Source organism: Bufo bufo, chromosome 5, assembly GCF_905171765.1.
Source record: "Bufo bufo chromosome 5, aBufBuf1.1, whole genome shotgun sequence".
Taxonomy (NCBI): Eukaryota; Metazoa; Chordata; class Amphibia; order Anura; family Bufonidae; genus Bufo; species Bufo bufo.
Window position 1 is genome coordinate 315,555,256 of NC_053393.1, and position 24,043 is coordinate 315,579,298.

Genomic DNA, 24,043 nt, shown 5'->3' on the forward strand with positions numbered 1-24,043 from the left:
ATTCATGACTGTTACCACACTCTAGATGTGCTGAGCTGAAAAGTCAGGTGTTCCGCTGTCTGGTGGAACCATTCGAGGAGGATGGAACTTTTGTCCAGACTCTTGCTGGTCTCTGCGGTTTCGGTAAGGCAGACGGCAAGTCTTGATGATCGTATGGGATCCCGGCCCTCCGTAGTGCTTCTAGTCCCTCCGTCACAGTATGGATTGTGTGTGAACGGGAATTCAGCTGGAAGGACAAGTTAAAGGGAAACCCCCACCGGTATCTAACATTACTCTTCTGTAAGGCCTGTGTAACCGGCCTCATTTCCCTGCGCCTACGGAGAGTGGATGGCGCTAGGTCAGCGTAGAGGTGGACAGTTTGTGGGAGACCAGGTAGGTCGGGTTTGTCCCTTGCTGCTGCTAGAACCTTGTCCCTTGTGTCAGGGTGGTGGAACTTAAGGATTACATCCCTAGGAAGGTCTGGGTTCCGCGGTTTACCCAGAGATCTATGGACGCGATCCATTTTCAGAAAATGCGGTTCTGACTTGGGGAGTAAGGTGGCGAACAACTCAGACAAAGTGGATTGTAGGTCAGTAAATGACTCAGGCAGGCCTCTAACTCTGAGGTTGCCCCTCCGGGACCTGTTTTCAAGGTCTTCTATCTTAAGTTCCAGCTCTGTCAGTTGAGCTTCATGGGAGTCAATGTCCTCCCGATCGCGGCCCAGTGTGTCAGACAAGTCGTCTGTTCTGGCTTCCAGGTCTGTGACTCTGTTACCCAGATCTTGGATTTGGCGTGTAAAGTCCGAGACTGCCTGGGATAATTCAGCTTTAAATAGGGCCGCAATGTTCTTGTATAAGTCCCCCTGACCAACCTGTCGGTCTGATGCTTCTTGTGGAGGCTCGTCTCCGTCCGATGGAGCTGGGCTGGCGGGAATTTCTGGTGCGTCCGCCATGACAGTCTGCCTGGTCATTCTGAAGATCTCCGGCAAAGTCTGTGACTGGACCGGAGTGCCCGGTATCTTAGATTTCCCCTTGGTGCGGGTCATCTTCGGGGACCCCTGCATCAAGTTTCAGGATAATTGGAGCCCGATATAGGCGCTTTAGTTAGGGTTTTTCTCGATGTGCGGAGCGGAGCTCACTGAAGCATGTCCTTCTCGTGAGCCGCGCGCATGCGCCCCCTGGACTATGTCTTTAAACAGTCAGAGCACGCACAAAAGTGCAAGTGTGGAAATAGACATGGATTCAGAAATAGATACTGCGGTGGATTCATGCAAAGTAGCGGTAATTCAAGGACGTTTAGATGCGGGCACATTTTTTGCACAATGCAATGAAAAGGACAGCCTACAGGTCATGAGTATAAAGACATTGGAAATTAAAGTAACTCAGCTGTCTGAAAAAGAAGTGTGCTTATTTTGGACAATTAACTCATTAAAATCATATGTTGCACATAAGAGACTCCCACAGTGATTAAGAGTTTATAAGGACATTTCCCAATTCCAAGATGACCCAGATTTTCTGGATCAATGGAAAGCGATGCAATTAGAATGTTCCTTTCAAATGATGAAATTGGTATTATCACGTAATGAAAAAGAGAATCAAAAAGTGCTAACTGAATTAAATAGAGCAAAAAATGAATTGAGAGCGAGGAGAACAGACAACCAGTTTCAAACTTGTCTAAACAAATTGGAAAAATGCTTGATACCGATACAAGCTGAAATAAAAGAGAGAAAGAAAGATAAATTCTTACGTGATAAGGATGACTACGACAATGGAAAGATTTTTGACTGGATGATTCAAAAACATGCACAGAGGAGGAGACGTCCAAATAAACGACGGTCCCGAGAATATTGGACGACAGATTCTGATTCAAGCACTTCAGAAGATTCAAACAAACGCTCTCAGGATCGGGTCCATATGAAAATAGCGGATAGTGATTCAGATGCATCAGCGGCCCCTTTAGGAGCAACACAAGAAGAGGGAGACCGAACAGAAAAGGAAACAAGTAGCTTGGAAGCGCTAGCACTTAATGTGGGGGACATTCAAGAGTTACCAGTGGGACACAATGTGGTGAATCTGACTGATGTACATCTAAACACAGACTGTCTGTCACTCTTATCTAAGGGACTTAATTTTGGTATGGTGAATGAGTTCGATGATATACATTTTGAAATAGATTTTATTATATTGCTTGTTTGGTGCCGTACTACATTCGCAATGTATTATTTTATTTCATGTATGTACAATTTTATGAAAATAATTTTTTATATTAAATGTGGTTATAGGCAACTGTTTTTGGTGGTTCCAGATATTTGAGTGCCCTCCTATTGTTTATACTTTTTGCACCATTTTATCTGGATTCGGGTGGATCCGTGGAGTGAGCACCTGGTCTTTTGGGAGTGTTTGGAGTGAACCGCTGTTCTCTATCCAGATCACTATATAGATCTATGTGTTTTTGACTCATTATAAAAGTATATTAGAAGTATATCGCACCCCTCTGTGTATCACACCTATCGATAGCACACCTATACCAGTCCTTAAAAAGACTTTTGTGGCCCTATTAGCTAGCGTTTGGTGTCCTTAACAGCCTGTCCCTGCTCCACACAGCAATCTCTCCCTACACTGGCAAAACACTGAATGTAAAATGGCAGCCAGATCAGGTTTATTTATAAGGTAGGGGGTATGTTCATGTGCTGAAACATCTCAATTGGCTGTCCTGTACCACCTGATGGATGTGTCATGGGTCAAAGTTCTTCCCAATGTAAAAGAATATGGCGGGCACGATTATCTCCATATGTTCGCATGTTCGGCGAATCGCGAACACGCAAAGTTCGCCGCGAAACCGACCGCCGGGCGAACCGCAAGGCCATCGCTAGCCTTGACCTCTTTCTGAGGCAGGTTATCAAGGAAATTAAAGCCTTGAGTTATCTTAAAGAGTGATCCAACCTGGAGGAAGGAGAGCTTCGTGCTCTAGATTGGATCTAAGAATAAAGATATAATAATTAAACCGGCCGACAAGGGGGGAAAGACAGTAGTGATGTACAAGACACAATACATGCAGGAGGCAGCACGTCAGCTCAGTGACAGTAACACATAGCTCTATCCACTTTTCCCTATTAAACCAGTATGGTATTATATGCCAAAAATCCAAAAGTCACTTGTGGATCCTCCAGGACGTCCCATCGTGTCGGGCATCGGGTCACTGACCGAGCCCCTCTCCCAGTATTTGGACTGGATTTTATGACCGCTTTTACAAGGGATTCCGTCTTATCTGCAGGACACCAGTGACTTTTTAGGAGCCCTTAAAGGGATTGAGTGGCAAGAAGATTATCTGCTAGCTTCAATAGATGTGCAAAGTCTTTATACAAGAATACCCCAGGAGCAAGGAGTACAAAACATCTGCAGTTTATTGACTAGGCTCGGTAAGAGTGCGCTTTACACTGAGTTTATAGGGGAAGCATTGTCATTTGTATTGTCTCATAACTCCTTTATGTATGACCAACAATGGTACAGTCAAACAGCAGGTACAGCGATGGGGACGCCGGTCTCCTGTACCTTTGCTAATTTGTTTTTGGCAGCCTTTGAGGAGAAATATATTTTCACGGTTGCCAATCCATATGTGAAACATATTAGGATATTTTTGAGATATATCGATGATGTCTTTATTATATGGGCTGGTGATAAGAAATTGTTCCACTCCTTTGTCGAACATCTCAATAACATCAATGATATGAACATGCGATTCACAAGTAGAATAGAACAACAAGAGTTTTTAGATGTTCAAGTCAGTGTAAAGCACGGCAGTCTACACATCACAATATATAGAAAACCCACATCTACTAATGCTCTATTACATTTTAAGAGTTTTCATCCCCCATATGTACTGACAGCAGTCCCTTATGGCCAATTTTTGCAGTTAGCAAGAATAATTACAAGTGGAGAAGTTTTTGAAGAACAATGTAGAGATTTTAAAATACGATTATTGCAAAGAGGATATCCAGCGCATGTTATTGATAAAGCTTGCAAAAAAGCATATACACAAAGGAAAAATGGTCTGACATCACACAAGAAAAAGAAAAGTATAATCATATAATCAGAGGATAGTTCCCAAAGAACGCTAGAGCTGTGTTCACATTTGAATATTCCCCTATGGCCCAAACAAAAAAAGCTATTCTGAACAATTGGCATATGTTACAAAGAGATGATCTCTTGAGAGATAAAACGCAGAATATGCCAATTGTTAGTTTTAGACGTAGTCAAACTATAGGAGATGTAATTACCAGTAGTAATTTTGTGAGTTTGCAAACTAATTGGTCGGAGAGATGGGGACCAAGGGGAAACTTTAGAGGTGGACACTGCTCTATGTGTGATTTTGGGCACAGAGGTGCATTAATTCATGTAGGAGGTATAGAACACACAGTAAGACAATCTATTAATTGTAAAACTACATGTGTTGTATATGTTATTTTCTGCCCATGTGGCCGATTCTATATTGGTAAAACCTATAGACCCCTATATGTTCGTTTTAGGGAACACAGGAAATCAATTGAAACTGGTATCGGAGCGACCCGCCTCATTGAACATATACACACACTATACATCAGGGAGATCAAAAGTTTTTAAGATGTGCTGGCATAGAAGTAGTTAAATTGTCTATGAGAGGAGGAGATCGAAAGCGTAAACTATTACAAAAAAAGGCTGAGTGGATTATGAAACCTAATGCCATGGGACCATTGGGTCTAAATGATAAAAATGACCTGGCTGTCTTTATATAATTATGTTATTCTTAACATTGTATTAGATACATGGACATGTAATTGTCTCACCTGTTGACTGGTCACGTGGAGGAGTGAGTGTGGTATTTACTACTCCCCTCAACCACGTCACAGGAGGCTTGTTTAGTGCGAAATGGCTATTGCCTTGGATTGCTGTGCAGTGACCCGCATCTAGCATGTTTTTACCCGGAATAAAGCTACTATCAATACAACAATTGGTGAGTGCCGCTTTTTTCTGATCATCTCACTTTTTATGATTGAACTCAATAGTTTAAATAGCAGAGTACCACCACTGTATCGCGTGAGCAGCCGTGGCAAGTGTGAATCCAGTCAGAAGTTCAGAAAACCGCACGGTGCAGTGCCGACTGTGTTTCTCTCTCTTTGAACACTGTATTGTTGGACTTTAAACAGTCAGAGCACGCACAAAAGTGCAAGTGTATAAATAGATATGGATTCAGAAATAGATACTGCGGTGGATTCATGCTGTCTGAAAAAGAAGTGCGCTTATTTTGGACAATTAACTCATTAAAATCATATGTTGCACATAAGAGAGTCCCACAGTGATTAAGAGTTTATAAGGACATTTCCCAATTCCAAGATGACCCAGATTTTCTGGATCAATGGAAAGCGGTGCAATTAGAATGTTCCTTTCAAATGATGAAATTAATATTATCACGTAATGAAAAAGAGAATGAAAAAGTGCTAACTGAATTAAATAGAGCAAAAAATGAATTGAGAGCTGGGAGAACAGACAACCAGTTTCAAACTTGTCTAAACAAATTGGAAAAATGCTTGATACTGATACAAGCTGAAATAAAAGAGAGAAAGAAAGATAAATTCTTACGTGATAAGGATGACTACGAGAATGGAAAGATTTTTGACTGGATGATTCAAAAACATGCACAGAGGTGGAGACGTCCAAATAAACGACGGTCCCGAGAATATTGGACGACAGATTCTGATTCAAGCACTTCAGAAGATTCAAACAAACGCTCTCAGGATCGGGTCCATATGAAAATAGCTGATAGTGATTCAGATGCATCAGCGGGCCCTTTAGGAGCAACACAAGAAGAGGGAGACCGAACAGAAAAGGAAACAAGTAGCTTGGAAGCGCTAGCACTTAATGTGGGGGACATTCAAGAGTTACCAGTGGGACATAATGTGTTGAATCTGACTGATGTACATCTAAACACAGACTGTCTGTCACTCTTATCTAAGGGACTTAATTTTGGAGAGTATAAGGATAAAACTGACAGACAGATGATAGATGTTCTATTAGAATTACAAGGCTGTGAACTAGACAGACAATCAGAATCAAGTGATGTACACCAGGTGTTGTTCACAAAGGGAGTCAAAACTACTTTCACTCCACCCTTGCCGGCCGGCAGGAGCCTTGACTAGTGATGGACGAACATCTGCCGGGACGGTTCGCAAATGCGATCAAATGTTCGCGAACCGCAAGTTCGCGGCGGGTCCCATTCATTTTAATGGCAGGCGAACCTGAAAAACCTGCAGCTCATATTTGCAGCCAAGAAATAATTACTAGAAGTGCACAAATAGTCCAACAACATGGACAGTGACATACCAGATGTATTATTCGAATTTGCGATCTCCATTCATTATTTTTTTCAATGCGAGATATCTGCAATATAATTTTCGCGTACGCGCATGTGCAAATGCACTATACAGTACCCAAATGCACTATAAAGAAAGTATATTGGTATATAACACCTCGCTTCAATCAGTTTTTTTGGGGGTCGACTGGTATATTACACCAGTAGAAATTATTTGTTCCAATAACGCTTGTCCCTCTATATACCTGCAGTATCGCAGCAGAACCGCACACAACTGCCGCACAATACAAATGTACTATAATATACTTTCTAACATAGAAAGTATATTATAACATTGTGAAAGGAAGGCAATCCATTAGAATATACATAAAGATAAAACGTAACCTTTAATAATGTTACTATGAGGGTCCATTCACACGTCCGTAAGTGTTTTGCGGATCCGCAAAACACGGACACCGGCAATGTGCATTCCGCAATTTATGGACCGCACATTGCCGACACTATACACTGCGTGCAGAATTATTAGGCAAATGAGTATTTTGACCACATCATCCTCTTTATGCATGTTGTCTTACTCCAAGCTGTATAGGCTCGAAAGCCTACTACCAATTAAGCATCTTAGGTAATGTGCATCTCTGTAATGAGAAGGGGTGTGGTCTAATGACATCAACACCCTATATTAGGTGTGCATAATTATTAGGCAACTTCCTTTCTTTGGCAAAATGGGTCAAAAGAAGGACTTGACAGGCTCAGAAAAGTCAAAAATAGTGAGATATCTTGCAGAGGGATGCAGCGCTCTTAAAATTGCAAAGCTTCTGAAGCGTGATCATCGAACAATCAAGCGTTTCATTCAAAATAGTCAACAGGGTCGCAAGAAGCGTGTGGAAAAACCAAGGCGCAAAATAACTGCCCATGAACTGAGAAAAGTCAAGCGTGCAGCTGCCAAGATGCCACTTGCCACCAGTTTGGCCATATTTCAGAGCTGCAACATCACTGGAGTGCCCAAAAGCACAAGGTGTGCAATACTCACAGACATGGCCAAGGTAAGAAAGGCTGAAAGACGACCACCACTGAACAAGACACACAAGCTGAAACGTCAAGACTGGGCCAAGAAATATCTCAAGACTGATTTTTCTAAGGTTTTATGGACTGATGAAATGAGAGTGAGTCTTGATGGGCCAGATGGATGGGCCCGTGGCTGGATTGGTAAAGGGCAGAGAGCTCCAGTCCGACTCAGACGCCAGCAAGGTGGAGGTGGAGTACTGGTTTGGGCTGGTATCATCAAAGATGAGCTTGTGGGGCCTTTTCGGGTTGAGGATGGAGTCAAGCTCAACTCCCAGTCCTACTGCCAGTTTCTGGAAGACACCTTCTTCAAGCAGTGGTACAGGAAGAAGTCTGCATCCTTCAAGAAAAACATGATTTTCATGCAGGACAATGCTCCATCACACGAGTCCAAGTACTCCACAGCGTGGCTGGCAAGAAAGGGTATAAAAGAAGAAAATCTAATGACATGGCCTCCTTGTTCACCTGATCTGAACCCCATTGAGAACCTGTGGTCCATCATCAAATGTGAGATTTACAAGGAGGGAAAACAGTACACCTCTCTGAACAGTGTCTGGGAGGCTGTGGTTGCTGCTGCACGCAATGTTGATGGTGAACCGATCAAAACACTGACAGAATCCGTGGATGGCAGGCTTTTGAGTGTCCTTGCAAAGAAAGGTGGCTATATTGGTCACTGATTTGTTTTTGTTTTGTTTTTGAATGTCAGAAAAGTATATTTGTGAATGTTGAGATGTTATATTGGTTTCACTGGTAAAAATAAATAATTGAAATGGGTATATATTTGTTTTTTGTTAAGTTGCCTAATAATTATGCACAGTAATAGTCACCTGCACACACAGATATCCCCCTAAAATAGCTAAAACTAAAAACAAACTAAAACTACTTCCAAAAATATTCAGCTTTGATATTAATGAGTTTTTTGGGTTCATTGAGAACAGGGTTGTTGTTCAATAATAAAATTAATCCTCAAAAATACAACTTGCCTAATAATTCTGCACTCCCTGTAATAGAAAATGCCTAATCTTATTTGCAATTGCGGACAAGAATAGGACATGTTCTATTATTTTGCGGAAACGGAAGCACAGATGCGGAAGTGCGGATCCGCAAATGCAGATGTGGACAGCACATTCCGGCCCCATTGAAAATGAATGGGTCTGCACCCGTTCCGCAAAATTGCGACGTTTGAATGGAAAAGATATCCCTCAAAATGAAAAGTAAATTAAATTATTAAAGTTAAACAAAAAGCAAAGCTGTGGTAGGCAATAACAAGTGCTCGTTGGCACTAAATCAGGTGCTCGGCGGCACCAAATCAGAAACCATATGTCCTACCACAATCCGGGGGGTTCCAGTGCACATCCATGATCCTGGAAGGAAAGCAAAAACCATCTATCCCTGGGCTAGATGATGATGTGGTATTGAAGGACAGGGTGGGCAAAGAACTGTCCCTGATATTGCCCTACAGGGAGCTGCTATTCTGGCCCTGATAACCTAACCACAGACCACCCGCCCTGATACGGGCGACCCCGTCCGGAACCTTACCCTATATAAAAATGGCCCTAGTAAGCCTTTAGCCCCTAGGCACGTGACTTCCAGGAGATCACTATATAGATCTATGTGTTTTTTACTCATTATAAAAGTATATTTAGTAAGCCTAGTAAAGCCTGTTAAGCCTTAGTAAGCCTAGTAAAAATGGCCCTAGTAAGCCTCTAGCCCCTACTATATAAAAGTATTTTTAGTAAGCCTAGTAAAGCCTAGTAAGCCTTAGTGCCTTAGTAAGCCAAGTAAAAATGGCCCTAGTAAGCCTCTAGCCCCTAGGCACCTGACTTTCAGGTGATCACTATATAGATCTATGTGTTTTCGACTCATTATAAAAGTATATTATAAGTATATCGCACCCCTCTGTGTACCACACCTATCGATAGCACACCTATACCAGTCCTTAAAAAGACTTTTGTGGCCCTATTAGCTAGCATTTGGTGTCCCTAACAGCCTGTCCCTGCTCCACACAGCAACCTCTCTGTCACCGCCAGATCTCTAAGAAGCTCTGACAGACGTTCTTCTGTACCTCCTGCATGATGTTATTTTGTTTTGATTTCACTTTGTCATCTATTTTCCTTCTCCCAGCTGTCATCTATTCACACTGATTGCCCTATTAATCTCATCCCAGGCGCCAAGCTGCCTAAATCTCGTTTATACAATCTCTCCCAACCTGAAAGGGTCGCTATGCGTACTTATATCTCTGAGAGCCTGAGAAAGGGACACAAAGAAAGGGACACCCTCGAAGTCACCTGTTGCCACTGGGTTTTTTTTTTGTTAAGAAAAAAGATGGTTCTTTAAGACCATGTCTGGATTTCAGGGAGCTGAACAGTATCACAATTTGTGACCCTTATCCGCTTCCTCTGATCCCGGACCTGTTTAACCAGATTGTTGGGGCTAAAGTTTTTTCTAAGTTGGATTTAAGAGGGGCATACAACCTGGTCAGGGCCAGGGAAGGGGACGAATAGAAGACGGCATTCAATACCCCTGAGGGCCATTTCGAGAATTTGGTTATGCCTTTTGGTTTGATGAATGCTCCAGCCGTCTTCCAACATTTTGTGAACAGCATTTTTTATAATTTAATGGGGAAATTTGTACTAGTGTATCTAGATGACATTTTGATTTTTTCTCCTGATTTCAAGACTCATCGGGTGTCACGACTGACTGATCCAGACAGGTCTGGGAGGAGAAGGTCGCAGCGACTTGCTACTCGCGATAGCTTGTGAGTTTGCTCCGTGGTTCAGGGTATGTCATCTGGGTTTTGCCTTGTGAACCTTTTTGTCCTGACTGGGAGTTTGTAGGCATCCTTCTCAGGTGAGTCCTGTCTGCCACTCCCAGCTACTATATTAGTTTCAGTTTCACTTGCAGTCATTGCCAGATATAGTCCTTACTTCCAGTGCTACTCTGACCTTGGAAGGAGATCGTTTGATGGTGTTGCTGTGGAGCTCTTGTCCGCGTGGACTGTCGTGTTTGGGATCGCCTTCTCTGCTCGTGACTGGATAAGTCTATCTCTGCTGTTGTTTGTTTGTTGCTGTCTTCCCCTGTTGTTTTCCTAGACGTGAGTGATGGTGACTAGCGCTCCCATCGGCCTTTCCCCAGTCCAGTCTTGTTAGGGCGACTGAGGGTTTAGGCATCCTGCTCGCCGCACGGGTTCACACCCCGTCTAGGGTATCAGGGCAGACAGGTGCCAGCTTAGGGTTAGTCAGGGGTGGTCATTCTATTTCCCATCCCTAGATAAGGGTCCCCCTTCCCCTCCGTCTGGTGCGACACGACTGCTGCTGGGATAGCGGTCGTGACAGTATATCTGGCCTTTTAAAAAAAAAAAAAGTGACATTTCTTTTTTTTTTTTGGGCTTTTTTGCTTGCTGTTTTGCTTTGTATTTTGTCTGTTCCACTATGGATCCGGTTTTGGTTTTGGTGAAACAATTACAGGGGTTATCCCGTGAAGTGGCAGGATTAAAAGCAACAGTGCTGCAGCAGCAATCCTTGGGTTCCACCGTTGCTACGGGAAACCAAGGTACTCCTGAGCCAAAAGTAGCTTTACCTGATAGGTTCTCAGGAGGGAGACCAATTTGTAACCTTCAGAGAAGCTTCCAAATTGTTCTTCAGGTTACGCCCTAGATCCTCCGGCGGTGAGGAACAACGGGTTGGCATTGTAATTTCTCTCCTGCAAGGAGATCCGCAGGCTTGGGCTTTCTCCCTACCATCAGACTCTCCGGCCTTACGATCAGTGGGGGAGTTTTTTGAAGCCCTGGGTCTCGTATATGATGACCCGGACAGGGTCTCACTGGCTGAGTCTAAGCTACGTAGACTTCGGCAAGAGAACCGGTCTGCTGAACTATATTGTTCCGAATTCCGTAGGTGGGCTACTGATACGTTATGGAACGACTCGGCCCTTAGGAGTCAGTTCTGCCAGGGGTTGTCTAAAGAAAGCGCTGGCGGTATACGAGGTCCCTGGGTCTCTTGAGGCTGCTATGTCTCTGTCCATAAGAATCGACAGACGACTCAGGGAGAGACTATTAAATTTTACGGAGGCCTCTATAGGGCAGGGATCGGTCTGTTATGGTCCAGTCGAACCAATGCAAATAGGGGGCGTCACTAGACGGGTGAATCCTCCTAAGTTCCGCCGTAGGTCAGAGGTTTGTTTTCGTTGTGGGGGAGGGGTAATTTTGTAAAGGTTTGTCCCTCAGAACCCAAGAGACCACAAACAAAGGAGCCGCCGGAAAACTAGAGTCCCCAGATTTGGCGGAGGAGAACAGTCTGGGCGTATTCGTTTCGTCCATACGCATGTCTCAGTTTTTGTTGTCCGCTACCGTTGAGGCAGGCAATAAAACTGAGATCTGTTCCGTCTTTTTGGACAGTGGGGCGGGGGTCAACTTGGTGGATTTACGGTTTGCTCAGGCTCTAGGTTTTACTCCGGAACCGGTATGCAGAACTAATCCTGTGTTTGCCATCGACTCCTCCCCTCTTACTCAGAGAGAGTTAACTCAGATCATCCATAATATCCATCTGCAGGTAGGGGACCTCCATAAAGAGCATATCTCTTGTTATGTCCTGGACGGTCTTCCGGCTCCTATGGTATTGGGGCTTCCCTGGCTGGTGACTCACAATCCAGTGGTGGATTGGCAGGCCGGGGAGATTGTGGAGTGGAGTGAACATTGTAAGGACAACTGCTTGAGTAGTAGGTGCTCTACACTCTCTGTAACATCTTTACCTGCCTTTCTGTCAGATTTTATGGATGTGTTCTCTGAGAAGGGTTGTCAGGGGTTACCACCTCATCGTCCATATGATTGCCCGATTAATCTATTACCTGGGGCAAAACTACCTAAAACCCGGTTATACAATCTTTCCGGCCCGGAGAGGAAGGCTATGAAAGATTATATTTCGGAGAGTTTGACTAAGGGACACATCAGACCCTCTTCTTCACCTGTGGCTGCAGGGTTCTTTTTCGTTAAAAAGAAAGATGGGGGCCTACGTCCTTGCCTGGATTTCCGGGAATTAAACCGGATAACTATCCGAGATCCCTATCCTCTTCCTCTCATTCCCGACCTCTTTAATCAGGTTGCTGGTGCTAAATGGTTCTCCAAAATGGATCTCAGAGGAGCCTATAACCTGGTTCGCATCAAAGAGGGGGATGAGTGGAAGACGGCTTTTAATACTCCGGAAGGGCATTATGAAAATCTGGTCATGCCATTTGGTCTTACTAATGCGCCTGCGGTATTCCAACATTTTGTCAACGATATTTTTAGTCACCTTATCGGGAGATTTGTTGTGATATATCTTGATGACATCCTGGTCTATTCCCCGGATCTGGATACACATAAGATCCATGTGAGACAAGTGCTGCAGATATTAAGGGCCAACAAATTGTTTGCTAAGTTAGAAAAATGTGTGTTCGCCGTAAAAGAACTGCCGTTTCTGGGGTATGTGTTGTCAGATTCAGGTTTCCGCATGGATCCAGAGAAAGTCCGGGCGATTATAGACTGGGATCTGCCTGAGAACCTGAAGGCATTGCAACGCTTCCTGGGGTTTGCCAATTTTTATAGAAAGTTTATAAAGAACTATTCCTTGGTGGTCAAACCACTGACGGACATGACCCGAAAGGGATCCGATTTTTCCAAATGGTCACATGCAGCCAAAACTGCCTTTGCATCTCTGAAGGAGAGATTCACCTCGGCCCCTATTCTCGTACAGCCAGATGTCTTGCTTCCTTTTATTGTAGAGGTTGACGCATCAGAGGTGGGGGTGGGAGCGGTACTATCTCAGGGCCCGTCCCCTGGTGAATGGCGTCCGTGTGCTTTCTTTTCGAAGAAATTGTCTACTGCAGAAAGGAACTATGATATTGGCAACAGGGAACTTTTGGCTATTAAGTTGGCTTTTGAGGAGTGGCGTCATTTTTTGGAGGGGGCGGTTCATCCCATCACGGTGATTACTGATCACAAAAACGTATTATATCTGGAGTCTGCTAAACGTCTCACCCCTAGACAGGCTCGGTGGTCGTTATTTTTTACTAGGTTTAATCTTGTAATAACCTATCGCCCGGGGGCAAAAAATACTAAGGCGGATCCATTGTCTCGAAGTTTTCCTGGAGGGGGTGATGTTGAGGTACCAGAGCCCATTTTGCAAAAGGGGGTGGTGGTCTCTGCATTACACTCAGGTTTGGAGGGGAGGGTGTTGGAAGCTCAGGGGGACGCCCCGGCCTCCTGCCCCTCGGGTAAACTGTTTGTGCCAGAAAATTTACGACTGGAGATACTAAAAGAACACCATAACTCCACACTGGCAGGACACCCAGGTAGTAGGGCAACCTCTGAGTTAGTATCTCGTCGGTTCTGGTGGCCTAAATGGCGCCAGGAGGTGTTGAATTTTGTGTCTGCATGTGCTACCTGTGCTCGTTCTAAGGTAGATCATACTCGTCCGGCAGGGCGTCTTTTACCTCTGGCCATCCCCAACAGGCCTTGGACGCACCTGTCAATGGATTTCATTACGGATCTACCAGTATCAGCGGGGAAGACTGTTATCCTTGTAGTTGTTGACAGATTCAGTAAAATGGTGCACTTTATTGCTCTTGCCGCATTGCCTAATGCTAACACACTGGCTCAGGTTTTTATTGACCACATCGTGAAGCTTCACGGGGTCCCTTCCGATATTGTTTCGGATCGTGGTACCCAATTTGTTTCTAAATTTTGGAAAGCTTTTTGTTCTCGTTTAGGGATTCATCTGTCGTTTTCTTCATCTTTCCATCCACAGTCCAACGGTCAGACTGAACGTACCAATCAAAACCTAGAGACATATTTGAGATGCTTTGTTTCCGAAAATCAGGAGGAATGGTCATCTTATTTACCGTTAGCCGAGTTTGCCATTAATAATCGTCGTCAAGAATCCACCGATAAGTCACCATTTTTTGGTGCGTATGGTTTCCATCCTTAGTTTTGTACGTTTAGTGAGGGGGGGCCATCTGGGATTCCCGAGGAGGAACGATTTGCGTCTTCACTTTCTTCAGTGTGGCAGAGTGTGCAAGAAAGTTTGAAGAGAATTGGTGGTAGATACAAACGTGCGGCTGATAGGAAGCGCTCTGAAGGTCCGGACCTTGGGGTGAATGACTTGGTGTGGTTGTCTACCAGAAATATCAAGTTGAAGGTTCCCTCGTGGAAATTAGGTCCGAGATTTATTGGTCCTTATGGGGTAATTAAGATCATTAACCCGGTGGCTTTTCGTCTTGAGCTACCTCAGACTCTAAGGATCCATAATGTCTTCCACAGATCTCTGCTTAAGAGATATGTAGAACCTCCTGAACCATTGCCACTACTGCATCCTCCGGTGGTTGTTGATGGCAGTCTTGAGTTTCAGGTAGAAAAGATTGTTGATTCACGATATGTTCGCCGCTCTCTTCAGTACCTGGTGCACTGGAAAGGTTATGGTTCCGAAGAGAGAATGTGGGTTCCAGCATCAGAGATCAAAGCGGACAGACTCATTCAGGCTTTTCATAGCTCCCATCCGGAGAGGCCTGGTCTTGAGGGTCCAGGGGCCCCTCGTAGAAAGGGGGGTACTGTCATGACTGTGACTGATCCAGACAGGTCTGGGAGGAGAAGGTCGCAGCGACTTGCTACTCGCGATAGCTTGTGAGTTTGCTCCGTGGTTCAGGGTATGTCATCTGGGTTTTGCCTTGTGAACCTTTTTGTCCTGACTGGGAGTTTGTAGGCATCCTTCTCAGGTGAGTCCTGTCTGCCACTCCCAGCTACTATATTAGTTTTAGTTTCACTTGCAGTCATTGCCAGATATAGTCCTTACTTCCAGTGCTACTCTGACCTTGGAAGGAGATCGTTTGATGGTGTTGCTGTGGAGCTCTTGTCCGGCGTGGACTGTCGTGTTTGGGATCGCCTTCTCTGCTCGTGACTGGATAAGTCTAAGTCTATCTCTGCTGTTGTTTGTTTGTTGCTGTCTTCCCCTGTTGTTTTCCTAGACGTGAGTGATGGTGACTAGCACTCCCATCGGCCTTTCCCCAGTCCAGTCTTGTTAGGGCGACTGAGGGTTTAGGCATCCTGCTCGCCGCACGGGTTCACACCCCGTCTAGGGTATCAGGGCAGACAGGTGCCAGCTTAGGGTTAGTCAGGGGTGGCCATTCTATTTCCCATCCGTAGATAAGGGTCCCCCTTCCCCTCCGTCTGGTGCGACACGACTGCTGCTGGGATAGCGGTCGTGACATCGGGACCACATACGTCAGGTCTTGCTCATTCTGCGGGAGAATAAACTATACGCTAAACTGGAAAAATGTGTGTTTGCGGTTCCAGAAATTCAATTTCTGGGTTTTCTTCTCTCCGCTTCTGGTTTTCGCATGGACCCTGAGAAGGTCCGCGCTGTGCTTGATTGGGAGCTTCCTGAGAATCAAAAGGCGCTGATGCGTTTTTTGGGTTTTGCCAATTATTACAGGAAGTTCATTTTGAATTATTCCTCTGTTGTTAAGCCACTCACTGATATGACTAGAAAGGGGGTAGATTTTTCCTCCTGGTCGGTAGATGCAATTAAGGCCTTTTCTAGTATCAAAGAGAGTTTTGCTTCCGCTCCTATCTTGGTACAACCTGATGTCTCTCTGCCTTTCATTGTTGAGGTGGATGCTTCTGAGGTGGGTGTGGGTGCGGTCTTGTCTCAGGGTCCCCCTCCTGCTAAATGGCGACCGTGTGCTTTTTTTCTCAAAGAAGCTCTCCTCCGCATAGAGAAATTACGATGTGGGAGATAGGGAGTTGTTGGCCATCAAATTAGCTTTTGAGGAATGGCGCCATTGGCTAGAGGGAGCCAGATACCCTATTACCGTGTTTACCGACCATAAGAATCTGGCCTACTTGGAGTCAGCCAAGCGTCTGAACCCGAGAAAGGCCAGATGGTCTTTATTCTTTTCTAGGTTTAATTTTGTTGTCACGTTCCGCCCTGGGGTTAAAAATGTGAAGGCTGATGCCCTGTCACATTGTTTTCCGGGAGGGGGAACTTTGAAGACCCGGGTCCCATTTAGGCTGAAGGGGTGGTCGTCTCTGCTCTTTACCCTGATTTGGAGGCAGAGGTTCAGGCAGCCCGGGCAGAGGCTCCTGATCTTTGTCCTCCTGGGAGGTTGTTTGTGCCTCTCGCTTTACGAAACAAGGTCTTTAAGGAGCACCACGATACTGTTCTTGCTGGGCACCCGGGGAGTAGAGCCACAGTGGATCTCATTGCTCTGAGATTCTGGTGGAAGGCTCTTCGCAAGACAGTTGAGGGTTTTGTGGCAGCCTGCGAGACCTGCGCTCGTGCCAAGGTCCCTCATTCACGGCCATCGGGTCTTCTCCTCCCGTTACCCATTCCTTCCCGTCCTTGGACGCATCTGTCCATGGACTTCATTACGGATCTGCCTCGTTCCTCGGGGAAGACTGTGATTCTGGTGGTGGTGGATCGTTTTAGCAAAATGGCGCATTTTATTCCCTTTCCTGGGTTACCCAATGCTAAAACGCTGGCGCAGGCATTTGTTGATCACTGTCAAATTGCATGGCATTCCTTCAGACATAGTCTCTGATAGGGGCACACAGTTTGTTTCCAGATTCTGGAAGGCTTTCTGTTCTCGCTTGGGGGTTCGGTTGTCGTTCTCTTCTGCTTTTCACCCGCAGTCGAATGGCCAGACAGAACGCGTCAATCAGAATCTGGAGACATATCTGCGCTGTTTTGTGGCAGAGAATCAGGAGGATTGGTGTTCTTTTTTGTCCCTTGCTGAGTTTGCTTTAAATAACCGTCGTCAGGAGTCCTCTGATAAGTCACCATTTTTTGGTGCATATGGGTTTCATCCGCAGTTTGGGACATTCTCTGGAGAGGGGTCTTCTGGTTTACCTGATGAGAGATTTTCCTCGTCTTTGTCATCTATTTGGCAAAAGATTCAGGGTAATCTAAAGAGCATGAGTGAGAGATATAAGCGTGTGGCGGATAAGAGGCGTGTGCCTGGTCCGGACCTGAATGTGGGTGATTTGGTATGGTTGTCTACTAAAAATATCAAACTGAAGGTTCCCTCCTGGAAGTTGGGTCCTAGGTTTATTGGGCCTTACAAAATCTTGTCCGTCATCAATCCCGTTGCCTTTCGTCTTGGTCTTCCTCAGACTTGGAAGATCCATAATGTGTTTCACAAGTCCCTATTAAAACCTTATGTCCAACCCACTGCACCCTCCTCTTTGCCTCCTCCTTCGATTGTGGTTGATGGTAATCTTGAATTTCAGGTCTCTAGGATTGTGGATTTCCGCATTGTCCGCGGTTCTCTCCAGTATCTCGTTCATTGAGAGGGTTATGGTCCTGAGGAGAGGATGTGGGTCCCAGTGGCGGACATTAAGGTCTCTCGTCTTATCAGGGCTTTCCATAGGTCCCATCCTGAGAAGGTGGGCCCTGAGTGTCCGGAGTCCACTCGTAGAGGGAGGGGTACTGTCACCGCCAGACAGCTCTGACAGACGTTCTTCTGTACCTCCTGCATGATGTTCTTTTGTTTTGCTTTCACTTTGTCATCTCTTTTCCTTCTCCCAGCTGTCATCTATTTACACTGATTGCCTCCCTTTATATCCCCTCCCATACTGCCTCACTTTGTGGTTTATACTACTTCCTAGATTGTGCTCTCTGCTAGAAGCTGCAACTGCTGGTTCCTCAGATAAGTCGCTTCCTTTATTTGTGTTTTTCTGCTGGCTTGATTCTAGGTGACCCTGACTCCCTCCGTATTAAGTGCAGGGATCCGGTGGTGGTGTCCCCTCACTATTGTAGGGTTTTCAGGTTTCATATAGTCGAGGCACGTGGGCATGCCATTATCTATCATAGAGATCTTTGCATGGGCTGAGCAGTAAGGGTGAGCTCTAGGGCTGTTATAGGGCTTACCCATATGTTCCTTAGTTTGGGATCAAGTCAGTCTGATGTTTATTTTGTGACTTCCAGTTTTCTGCAACACCATCTCCCTACACTGGCAAAACACTGAATGTAAAATGGCAGCCAGATCAGGTTTATTTATAAGGTAGGGGGTATGTTCATGAACTGAAACGTCTCAATTGGCTGTCCTGTACCACCTGATGGATGTGTCATGGGTCAAAGTTCTTCACAATATAAAAGAATATGGCGGGCATGAATATCTCCATATGTTCGCATGTTCGGCGAATCGCGAACACGCAAATTTCACCGCGAAACCGACCGCCGGGCGAACCGCAAGGCCATCTCTAGCCTTTACCTCTTTCTGAGGCAGGTTATCAAGGAAATTAAAGCCTTGAATTATCTTAAAGAGGGATCCAACCTGGAGGAAGGAGAGCTTCGTGCACTAGATTGGATCTCTAAGAATAAAGATATAATAATTAAACCGGCCGACAAGGGTGGAAAGACAGTAGTGATGCACAAGACACAATACATGCAGGAGGCAGCACGTCAGCTCAGTGACATTAACACATATATGCCCCTTAGAACTAATCCGATAGGTAAACATCAAAAGCAATTGAGAGCCCGATTATGGAAATATGCAGACACAGAATTCATATCCAAACGTACTGCAGAGAAGCTCTATCCACTTTTCCCTATTAAACCAGTATGGTATTATATGCCAAAAATCCACAAGTCACTGGTGGATCCTCCAGGGCGTCCCATCGTGTTGGGCATCGGGTCACTGACCCAGTATTTGGACTGGATTTTACGACTGCTTTTACAAGGGATTCCGTCTTATCTGCAGGACACCAGTGACTTTTTAGGAGCCCTTAAAGGGATTGAGTGGCACTGGTGGATCCTCCAGGGCGTCCCATCGTGTCGGGCATCAGGTCACTGACCGAGCCCCTCTCCCAGTATTTGGACTGGATTTTATGACCGCTTTTACAAGGGATTCCGTCTTATCTGCAGGACACCAGTGACTTTTTAGGAGCCAAAAAAGGGATTGAGTGGCAAGAAGATTATCTGCTAGCTTCAATAGATGTGGAAAGTCTTTATACAAGAATACCCCAGGAGCAAGGAGTATAAACCATCTGCAGTTTATTGACTAGGCTCGGTAAGAGTGCGCTTTACACTGAGTTCATAGGGGAAGCATTGTCATTTGTATTGTCTCATAACTTCTTTATGTATGACCAGCAATGGTACAGTCAAACAGAGGACAGTTCCCAAAGAACTCTAGAGCCGTGTTCACATTTGAATATTCCCCTATGACCCAAACAAAAAAAGCTATTCTGAACAATTGGCATATGTTACAAAGAGATGATCTCTTGAGAGATAAAACGCAGAATATGACAATCGTTAGTTTTAGACGTAGTCAAACTATAGGAGATGTAATTACCAGTAGTAATTTTGTGAGTTCGCAAACTAATTGGTTGGAGAGATGGGGACCAAGGGGAAACTTTAGATGTGGACACTGCTCTATGTGTGATTTTGGGCACAGAGGTGCATTAATTCATGTAGGAGGTATAGAACCCACAGTAAGACAATCTATTAATTGTAAAACTACATATGTTGTATATGTTATTTTCTGCCCATGTGGCCGATTCTATATTGGTAAAACCTATAGACCGCTAAATGTTCGTTTTAGGGAACACAGGAAATCAATTGAAACTGGTATCGGAGCGACCCGCCTCATTGAACATATACACACTATGCATCAGGGAGATCAAAAGGTTTTAAGATGTGCTGGCATAGAAGTAGTTAAATTGTCTATGAGAGGAGGAGATAGAAAGCGTAAACTATTACAAAAAGAAGCTGAGTGGATTATTAAAACTAATGCCATGGGACCATTGGGTCTGAATGATAAAAATGACCAGGCTGTCTTTATATAATTATGTTGTTCTTAACATTGTATTTATTTCTATTAGATACATGGACATGTAATTGTCTCACCTGTTGACTGGTCACGTGGAGGAGTGAGTGTGGTATTTACTACTCCCCTCAACCACGTCACAGGAGGCTTGTTTAGTGCGAAACGGCTGTTGCCTAGGATTGCTGTGCAGTGACACGCATCTAGCATGTTTTTACCCGGAATAAAGCTAATTTTAATACAACAATTGGTGAGTGCCGCTTTTTTCTCATCATCTCACTTTTTATGAGCACACAGAGTGCTGTTCGCATCTTTTGCGGCCCCATTGAAGTGAATGGGTCCGCATCCGAGCCGCAGTTTTGGCGGCTCGGATGCGGACCCATTCACTTCAAAACAAAACAACGGCCGTGTGCATGAGGCCTTAGAGACTGATTTTTAAGTGATCGCATTTTTTTTTTCTTTTTTACAGGACCGCAGAAAGGGCATGCGGTCAACGTCTTTTGAGGCCCCATTGAAATGAATGGGTCTATATCCGATCCACAAAAAATGGGCATTGGATGCTGACCAAATATACGGTCATGTGCATGAGCCTTAAATCAGTGTGTTTCACCTGTAAAAAACTGCATGGGCAATTACCACACTGATTTAACATCTGTAAAGGCAACACTTGTATTTAAAAAAATGCAATCGTAGTAAAAAAAAAAAAGGGTTTCTGGGTTTTGAAGCTAAAACTATAGTATCTGTCCTTTATACTTATGCACACTTGGGTTTAACTTCAAAATCTGGATCAGAAAATCTGAACACGGAAACCCAACCTTAATCTTCGGCAGATTATAATAAAACTTCTCAGAAACAGAAAACATATGTAAAAAAAAGTAAAAAAAGATGGCAAAGCTTTACTATGGGAACATTTAGATTCCAAAAATAAATTTTTATGCAAAACAATGGAGGAAGTATTGGCACAAACCATACATTTAATCAATTTCAGCATTCACAATATAAATCCATAGCTATCCCTCTGAAATGTTCATGATAACTGTAAAATATACTTTCTTCTGAAACATATTAAAGCCATGTGTCAATTTATCCGCATACGCTTTAATAGACCACAATAAAAAAGACACATTAAGCTAAATCTAATTGCAAGATATAAAGGATTAAATGACAACGATTAATACTTTAATTGTTAAGAAATTATTAACTACTGTATTATGTAAAGGTTAAAGGTGCTAGTACATGTATGGGGTTTCCTCAGGATTTTGTTGTTTCAGGTTTTTATGTGGCTTTTGAAGCTAAAAGCAGATGTTTGTTCAAAAAAAGAAGATTTACAATCTATCTATAAAGAAAGGTGTATATTTTGCTGTTGTGTTACTTTTTAAAAATGCACCACAACAGTGTTGCAACATACATGCATACAAAAAGTATGTGTTTTTACTAAGATTACCTTTTTTTGTTTTTTATTTTTTTACAGACGAAACGAACCTTACACTTAAATGGGTCTGAGCAGCGCCTAGGGCACATGACTGACGTCAATGGCCTACGAAGAGGCCTAAGGCTACTTTCACACTCGCTTTAAGCTTTTCCGGCAGACTGTTCCGGCATGGAAACAGTCTGCCGGAACCGTACTACCATTTGCGCACGTGTGCTGCCAGAAGTCCGCCCAGCCCCATTCACTATAATGGGGACCGTCTGGAGATCCGGCCCCATTCACGGCAAACATGCTGAGAGGCGGCTGGACAAGAAACGCAGCGTGCAGATTACCGTGAGTGTGAAAGTAGCTTTTTACAGCAGTTTGGATTTCCAACAATCTAATATTGATGACCTATCAAGAGGATAGGTCATCAATATCAAATTCCCAGATAACCCCTTTAAGTTCTACAAAAACTCTAGGGGTAGCCCCAGCCTAAGGCCTCATACATAAGAACGTGTCCGCATTGTGGTCCGCACATGACAGACCCACAAAATGCGGATACCTTCCGTGCGCACTTCGCATTTGCCTTACTGCCATCAACAGAAACCCATCTGACAGTTGATTGGGGCCGATCTGATATTGATGAACATGAGGATAGGTCATCAATATAAAATTCCCAGAAAACCCCTTTAAGTGCTACAAAAACTCAGTGGCCCCAGCCTAAGGTCTCATGATAAGAAAATATCCGCACATGGCAGACCCACTAAATAAGGATACCTTCCTCATGCACTCCACAATTTCCTCACTCCCATCAACAGAACTGGCTATTCTTGTCCGCAATGTGTAGAAGAATAGGACACATTCTATCATTTGCGGAACAACCACATGGATTCGGACAGGACATGGATGACATCCCTGTGCTGTCCATTTTTGTGCTGCACTACAGCAAAAAATGCAGATTGCACACAGATGGAAATATGTTCATGAGGCCAAATACTGTACAGTCTATACCTTTATTATCAAAAACTGCATACAAATTTGTTTACCTACCTTTTTTTAGCTTTGGATAGCTTTGTTATATATTACTGATTTGTCGATTTTATACAAATCTAACTATACATTTGTAGAGTATCTGATGAAAAATAATTTAATAAAGATACAATTATTTAAAAAAAAACTGATTAAAACCTGCATATGTATGTGTACTAAGACACAAAGCGTGTCATCACACTTTCTACTTTTAGTTTCAAAAGTGCATCAGAAAACCTAAACAAAAGTCGATGTGGATCATAAAGTGTAAGAAAATGCACAGAACAGATTCGACTTCACTTTTCTGAATCCATTCCTGCTTTTAACTTCAAAGCTATACTAGGGAAGCCTGAGCTACAATGTATGAGTTTGTTACAAATTAAATTGCATACACTCCTGCAAATGCTCTGTATGTTCCTGTGCATCACATCTGAGAATTTGATAAGTAACATTATGGATAATTAAGGCAAAAAGCTGAAATAACATACCTTGTTTGCACTCCATAATAATAAAGTCAACCAGCAAAGTTGCTCTCTTGCAGTGTCTCTACAGAGAGGAGTCTGTGAGCATAGGAATGTTCTCCTTTAAATAAGACCTCAGCTGGTTCCCTTGTGTTTCCTCAGACTTGTATTTATGTGTGATCACACTGTCTTCTACTGAGGAAACTAAGTGGATACAAAAGTCAGTTCTCTTATTTGTAACTGTGGAGAGGTAGTACAAGAGGAGGAGACCAAAGTAAAGTCCACTCCCTGTAAGCTGCAATGGATTGAGCTGAGAGTTTCTGAGAACCTCCTACCTCAATTATTGTGTAGCAAAACTCCAGAAATATCATTGCAATCCATGCACTGGAACTATTTCACCAAAATCAAAGCAAAAGAAAAACTTTAGAATAACACTAAAACCTGTAAAAGATCAGCACTGACTACGACCTACTGCCTTCATCCACTCTTGATTTGATTTAGTATGGTTGCAATTCTTCCATTGTATATGCTTTAAGGATTCTAAACTGTTGAGGGCTAAAGCTGATTGTCGGAAAGGAAACATTCCTTCACGACAGTCAGCTACTTGTTCAGTGGAGGTGAAGAGCTACATTTACATGAGATGATCACCTCCACAGTATGAGGATGAGGAATCGCTACAGCTTCATTGTCTCCTCAAGATCTGCTGCCCAGAAATGATAATTTAGGTGCCTACACAAACAACTGTTTCACATGAAGAACAAGCATTTTGCACCTTTAGACGGGCAGATTGTCGAGAACGAGTGTTCGCAGGAGTGTTCATTCCCGAAAATCTGCTTGATTATCTGGCCATCTAAATCCATCTTCATGCAGTGTTTGATCAGTGATTTCCATCAGTGATTGTGAGCCAAAACGAGGACTGAAGGATATACATAGATAAGGTAATGGAAAGATCTGCTCTTGTTCT

General features: G+C 43.9%; 1 protein-coding gene across 1 annotated transcript in view; it reads right to left on the reverse strand.

The window, feature by feature from the left end:
* LOC121002005 (pyrimidine-specific ribonucleoside hydrolase RihA-like) overlaps positions 1-23,294 on the reverse strand; it is a 124,270-nt gene extending 100,976 nt beyond the window's left edge. Inside the window, exon 1 of the mRNA XM_040433302.1 lies at positions 23,107-23,294. Within this exon, the coding sequence (XP_040289236.1) occupies positions 23,107-23,122 (16 nt within the window). The 5' untranslated portion in view covers positions 23,123-23,294. The remainder of the gene's footprint in view (positions 1-23,106) is intronic.
* Between the last annotated feature and the right edge of the window lie 749 nt (positions 23,295-24,043).